At 36.6% G+C, this 7382-nt stretch overlaps 1 protein-coding gene across 1 annotated transcript in view; it reads left to right on the plus strand.

Annotated features, from left to right (window-relative positions):
* ryr2a (ryanodine receptor 2a (cardiac)) overlaps positions 1–7382 on the plus strand; it is a 509073-nt gene that overhangs the window by 212745 nt on the left and 288946 nt on the right. Inside the window, exons 36-37 of the mRNA XM_037973568.1 lie at positions 5260–5354; positions 5446–5621. Coding sequence (XP_037829496.1) covers positions 5260–5354; positions 5446–5621 — 271 coding nt within the window. The remainder of the gene's footprint in view (positions 1–5259; positions 5355–5445; positions 5622–7382) is intronic.

The following is a 7382-nucleotide window of genomic DNA, read 5'->3' on the forward strand; positions in this document are numbered from 1 at the left end:
CTTGGATGTTTCATCCTGGACAGTGGCTCTCACACTCACTAGTCCTCTGCCGCCGTCCTTACGGCTTGTGTACAGTCTCAGGATGCTGGATTTGGGGTGGAACCCTCCATGCATGGTTAGTAGCTTCCGAGTCTTAACATCTGTGGTCTTCAAATAAATTTCACTTTCACTTTCACACTTTCATATGTATATGTATGTGTGTACGTATATATATGTATGTATGTACGTATATATATATATATATATATATATATATATATGCATCTGCTACACACACCTCCCTTTCCTCCCACCCCTTACATACACACATACACACACTTTTGCTCATCGATTCACAAACAGTCCTGATGGTTGAAGGTCATACAAACAGGTTGCTGTTATGACAATGTGGCCTGCCTACTCTAATGCTAGATTCAGTCTTGATTCAATGAAACAATTCATGCAATTTGGATTCTTATCTTGAGATTACCTTATTGTAGAGCAAATCTGTTCTGGCACATGTAGGCAGCCATCTTCTCTATAAGGTGTGCCTGAGATGCCACAACAGGACAGAAAAAAAGCAAAAATTTTAGGAGTAGCAAACTGAAAAACAGGGGTAAGAAAAATAATAAAGAAAAAGAATAAAGAGAAACAGAATCTCAAGAGTGCCTTACAGCATTCACACAATTAGATGGTTTTCTTCTATTTACCTATTTCTATTTCTATTTTACCTTCAGTTCCCAAAAATCTGTCTAGACAGCATTCTTATCCTGCCTTACTGTTTCCCCTAATCTTTCTGTTTCACACTTCATGGTTCAGTAATATATATTTCCATATTTTCTTTTTCCTTTATATCTCTCACATTTTTCTTTCTTTTTCTTTTTTCCCTGTTTGGATGGATTGCAACCAGGGGTGGAAATTGGCACCCGTCACTGGCCAAATGCGGGTAAATGTTTGAAGTGGCGTGTAAATCTGAACAACGCACCAACCACCGTGGCAGGTTTGCAATTTGAACAGAAAAAAAAAGGTGTTCAATTTGTACTCCTGACCTGTAGGTGGCAGCAATGTGCCTGAGTTGCTGCAAGTTTGCTCTAAATGCCATTAAAAGAATGAGAACATTTGAGCAGTAGCTTTAACAATGTGTGGTACATTTCAGGAGTTAAGCCGGTGACAGAGAACTAAAATGTTTGTCAAGAGGACTTGAGGGAAGAACCAAAAGTTAAACGTTTTTTTTTTAAGGAAAAAAAAAAAGGACAGCAACGAGTTTCGTGACTGGCTTGTTTTGATGAGAGCAGCCAGTCAATGTTTTTTTTTTTTTTACAACTGTCGGCAACACAATGACCAACATAGTGGCTGTTAAAATGCTTCAGTGGCTGGTAAAAATTTTAATTTTCACCCTCGATTGTAACCCTTTGTGCTACATAACGGCAGCTACTGTATAGGAATGACCATGTGCCGTGACATGTCAATCATCTGGGGGGTCACCTGGGGAAGCCAGTGCCCCCTCGGCCCTCCCTCTAGCTCCGCCTCTGGCGATCAAACACTATCATCATCAATGCAAGATCTTGGCGAAATATTAATGAAATACTGGATGGAAATAAATCTTATGACATTGCAGAAGCTTATTGAAACAATGCCACAGCGAATATGTGCCGTAATCAAAGCTAAAGGTGATCCAACAAAATAATGTGTAGCCTTATTTTTTTAGTGGCAACTTTCTAAAAAGGTTTTTAAAGCATTAAAGTACATATCTTTTCGTTTCTGAGAAGTGATATATTAAATTGCCACCATGATGCTTTAGGAGGAGTGTCCCTGAGGGTAAGATGAGCTGAAACAATACTGTGATCTGATAATGGACAAGGTAAGATTACTGCATTAAAAATTTCTGAAAATGAAGTAGGCAATGCTAGCAAGTAGTCTAATCTGGAAAAAGACTGATGTCTGGGTCTGGCTGAAAAGAAAGTGTACTGTTTGGAAGTGGGATTAACTGTGTGGTATAGGTCTAACAGACTGAGGGCCAATTGAAAATCTTGCTATTGTTTTGATGTGTGTGGGTAGAATGTTGCACAGATTTGTCCAACATTAAGTTGGGGGCAAGCATTCATGTCTGTGCCTATAATGAGTGAAAAATCATGTAGTTTTGCCAAAACTGCAGTTACTTCAGGGAAGAAATTAGGTTCATAATGAGATGGAGCATAGAAAGAGATACAAGCGAATTTGTAACCTGAGATGAAGGTTTTAATATATGAAAGCCTGCCATCCTCACTTCCATATTTTCCAAGTATATTCAATGAGACATTACATTTTAATACTATCAGCGAGCCTCTGTTTTTTGTGTTCATTACTGGAGAGGCAGCCAAATAGTAAAATTTACTTGCAAAAATCTGAGTCTACAGTTCTTAAATAAGATTTCTGTATGAAAGCTACATTCACTGAATTCTTACATAGAAAGTCTAAGCAGGCAGCTCACCTAATTTGACCATTTAGCCCATTAATATTCTAGCTTATAACATGGAACTTTGGCATAATACCATGAGTATATTATGATTTGTATGATACAGAAACAACAACAAAGTAATTGGTGGTAAATGGTTCAGCAACATCTTCGACATTTTGTGACTATTTTCAAAGAAAATAAAACAGTAAATAAAAAAAAAACAATTGGCATTTTTGTAATTTTTTTTTTTGGGGGGGGTAAAAGGTATGTACACTACTAAATTTTGTCAAGTAGCATCACTTCTTTGTAATTACTATCAAAATTAACAGGGTTGTTTTCCAGGCTGTTTTGGTCAAAACCTTTCATTTTTGTTCAAATAGGTTCACTTGTTAGCAATATTTATTTTTGAGTATACGCTCAATATTTAGTGTTTTATATTTTTGTTTTAAAAAATTGTAATCAGAGACACATGAAAGTTGTGCAGGTACACAATGCTTGGACAGTCATCAGGAGATAGATGTTATCATTAGATCATTATTATTATGTTGTAATTCACAATGTTAAAGCAAGCCACATTTTAACTGTGATAATGTTGTGTTTCTTGGTTTGTTTGTTTTGTTTTTCTTTTTTAATTTACAGAGATTCTGTAAAAAGATATAACAAAAAGAAAATGTGTATCAGATAAATACGTTCAAGTAGTGTTCGAAATGTATAAAAATGGCGCTTTCCCCTATCCGTATATAGACTGCTATAGTCTTACTACATTGTGGTAAGTGAGACTATGTGGTGAGTGAACATTTTGAACACAGCCTAACTTTTGAATTGTCTAAAATGTTTTGTAAACAAGCTGTTTTTACTTTTACAATTCTTTTTGATATAATTACAAACTATACATCACAACGTAGGTGTTTTTATCTTCTTTCACCCAGTTTGTCTTTTCTGCTATCAGACTTGTTTTTCTCTCAAATCCTTTCAGAATACAGAGAATACACACCTAAGCTTCCACAGACTTCTATTATTTTTACCTGAAAATATTCTGTTCAAATCTGGAAGTGAGTTTTTTTTTAAAATTGTCATATCTTCTACATAAAACACTGTAGAAACCTAAAAGTTGACGTGTGTGACCACCAGAGTCCTCTGCTGTTCAACAGTTTAGGAATATTTAACCCCAGTGACTGTTTGAGACTTACTTCTATTAGTTACTGTTTCTGTCTGCCAGGGAGTGACAAACACAAGTGTGTGGTTACCATGGTGACCATAATGAACCATTTACAGCAGCTTTAACATTTTTAAAATATATTTTTGTCCTTTTTATACCTCTAAAGTTCATACATCAAAATTTAGGCATTTTTGGAGCTTAGATAATAAAAAAGTTATGTTGGAATTTTCAGCAGTATCTGCAGTGGTATCAGTATTAGTATCAGCAATTAATTGGTATTGTTATCCTTATCTGAGTGTTAATAGCAAATGTAAAGAGTCAGCAGGTGGCTGTTAAGTTGGTTATTTTTTTCTAAACTGTCATTTTGAACCCACTTATCCTTTTCTTAAAGAAAAACATTAAGAAATTATTTTAGGAAAACTTTTGTGTATGTCTTGAAACAGATTGTATGTTTTGCAAACTATGTGTACATTTGGAAAAATGACCTGGATAATGCATCTCTCCCAAAACACTTCACGTATGCTTCAAAACAAAATGTGTTTCATACAAATTGTCAGTAATCTCAAAATGCAAAGTCTCTTGAGCTGTGTTTCACATGGTGTTTTGAGAATGTCATCTCGGTTTCAAGAAATGAGCCAAACCAATTGAAAAATAAACAGTAAATCAACTTCAGTTTGTTCAAAATGTGCACCACCGTGCCACCAAGAGATATAAGTTAAAAATATAACCAGTTGATTTCACATCTGTTTAGAGTATTAGACAGACGTTTGTGTGAGTTTGGCTCAACTCTCCCCTGAATTCCTAAGGTAATGGCCACATTTACAAACGAAAAGATGCTAATTGAAGCCCTCAGAGTCGCCAGTTTGGACTAAAGGTCTTTTGACCCTCTTTCAGGACTTCAGGGGGGATGTCGAAATTCCTGGGACTTCTAGTGTTAAATATGCTCCTTATCTGTGTTTCTTGTAGCTCCAAACAGTGTTAACTAATAAAGAGTAATAGGTGTTTCTCCTCTGGTAAACAAGACATAGCCATCAGTGTTTTTGCCACTGGAAACATTTTAAACAGTTGACATATTTTTTTTGAAAATAGAGAAGGTTTTGGGAATTACCCTCTGTTGACCATCAACTGACAGCTTGTAGCAACAGAACAAGCTAGATGAGAACTACTCATCCAGCTGTAGACTTTGTCACTCTTTGTCATCTCATTAAAAGGAATTAAAATTTCTGGAACGATGTGACAAACATTTAGTGGGTTTGATATTATGACTTTTAAAACTACAGAATACCTTGAACCTATAAACTGATCCATACCTCATTTAGTACTTCGATGGAAACTGCCATCACCATCTTTGTGAAGGACTTAACAAGCTTTTCTAAGCATCACAGCTGATATTGAATTCATGAACAGAGGTATTTAGCTCAATGTACCGCTTAGTTTTATGGAAAAAAAAAAGAACGTATGGAAAAGGTTTCTAATACAGTTTACAAATATTTTTGTTGGGTTTATTCGGTGTGTTCTTATAGTAAAATAATGGAAAGCAGATTGGGAACCTTTGAACAATGGTTCACAGCACAGTGTTCTACTCTGTGGACAACTGTTATTGGCCTCAGTACTTGTTTAAAAAAATACCTGAAGTTTAATGCATGCTTTCTGAATTTCTAGCTGACTTACTTATTTTACCTAGGTTTCAGCATCCAGACTCAATGATCGCCATGGCTGGCTGGTCCAGTGTAATGAGCCTCTGCAGTTCATGTCTCTGCACATACCAGAAGAAAACAGGTGGTCACAGCTACCCACAGCTACGTACTCTCACTATTTCATCTCACTGCTTTGTCACTTCTGATACAACATCTCTTTGTTTCTGTCTCAGGTCAGTTGATGTCCTGGAGCTATCAGAGCAGAAGGACTTATTAGACTTTCACTACCATACCCTCAGACTATATTCTGCAATCTGTGCACTGGGAAACAACCGAGTGGCTCATGCTCTCTGCTCCCACATCGATGAGGCCCAGCTCCTGCAGGCTATAGAGAATAAGTATATGCCAGGTAACGCACAATAATAATAATAATAATAATAATAAAGCACAAAACAAAACAAAAATTTACTTTACCTAACGGCTGCTTTTTAGCTATCATTTTGCTACTTTTGGCTACTGTTTTGCTACTTTTATCTTATAGCTACTATTCTGCTCATTTTAGCTTTTAGCTACTGTTTTGCTGCTTTTATGTACTGTTTAGCTGTTTTGGGCTTCTAACTACTGATCTGCTGCTTTGAGCTTGTGTTCTGCTCATTTTAGCCTCTGACCTCCTTGTTTTAACTTTAACAACTCTGTTTCACCTTCAGGAAATTTCAGCAGTCATTCAGCACACATCATTCACATTGTATTTTTGCAGAAAAATCTGGTGAAAAAACAAATTGACTTCTACTCTGTAGATAAAAAATATTTCTCTGCCCATGCGGGTAGCTTTTTTTAATTCAAAAACTGGAGAGTATGAAGTTCCAAGCTTGAAGCTACATGAGATGCTCTATTGTGCAAGGTAGATTTACATACAGATTAATCTCTTTCCCCTCCTCAAAACAGTGTCCCTTATACTTTAGGTGTAGGTGCACCGGTGAGTCTTGTCATGAATAGCTGGCTCTTCTGTGCTGAGCCAGCCATTTGTGGAGAGTTTGTTTAGTTTCTCCAGTATTCACTCACTGACTACTTTATTGGGTACACTTGTTCAGTATCCTGTTAACACAAATGGCAGCAATTCAATACAATTTAGCATGTAGATGTGGTGAAGATGGCTTGCTGAAAATCAAATCATCCGAATGATTGGCATTTAAGTAACTTGGAATGTGTTGTGGTCAGGGGTGGAAATCAGCCACTCAAATATTTTACCAGCCACTATTTTTTGTTGTGACATAAAGGTAATTTCATATGATGATGATGATCGAGGTGGGTGGAAGCAGTTGTGGTGCCCTACAAGCTGAACAACACCTCTTTCTGGACACTGCATGGAAATAACTAGATTTTTCTTATTTTATTTTTTTATTTTAAACCATTAAAAGATGCATATCTGTACATAAAAAAAATTCAGACAAGTGAAATTTATTTCTGTGGAGTGTTTTTGAAGTATTTTTTTGTGCTTTTCTAAGTTTTTGTATGTAAGTTGTGATGTTTTTCAGGCACTTGCTGCTTTTAATGCATAGATCTTTTTGTGCTACCCACTTATATTTAACAGGCAGGATATTCTGATGAAGGAAGTGATTTTTGTAATTTTAGAAAGGTTTTCGTCGTGGATATAAATTGTTCCAATGCTATGTTAAGCATAACTCCTAAGCTCCCACTTCAGTATCCGACTATATTTAACATTAACACAAACCACTATAGTTTTCGGTTTGTAAACATGACGGTAGCAGTCTTTGACGAGTAGCACCGACCGTTAGACATCGCTGTTTAGCCGTGCTACGGTAGGAGAATCTGACGAGGAAGCACAGATTGTCAGACCACCGGCCGTAGGCGCGAACGCACACTGACCGACGTCATGACGTCATTGATTTAGTTAAAAACAACGTTGTTTAACTTTCGGTTCTTACCTCAACTACTCTTAAAAAATATTTTTGTTGTCTTCCACCCGCTTAACTCCCGAAATGTTCCGCCACATTGCTAATGCTACTCCTCGAATTGTTTCTTCTTCTTCTTGATTTTTATTGGTGGTTGGTAAACAACTGAAGGAATCAATACCGCCACCAACTGGTAAAGAGTGTCTGCGAAACTTTTCTCCTTTTTGCATTTAGCAGCAACTCGAGCACATTGCTGC

The sequence above is a fragment of the Kryptolebias marmoratus genome, linkage group LG2, assembly GCF_001649575.2.
Source record: "Kryptolebias marmoratus isolate JLee-2015 linkage group LG2, ASM164957v2, whole genome shotgun sequence".
NCBI classification, from domain to species: domain Eukaryota; kingdom Metazoa; phylum Chordata; class Actinopteri; order Cyprinodontiformes; family Rivulidae; genus Kryptolebias; species Kryptolebias marmoratus.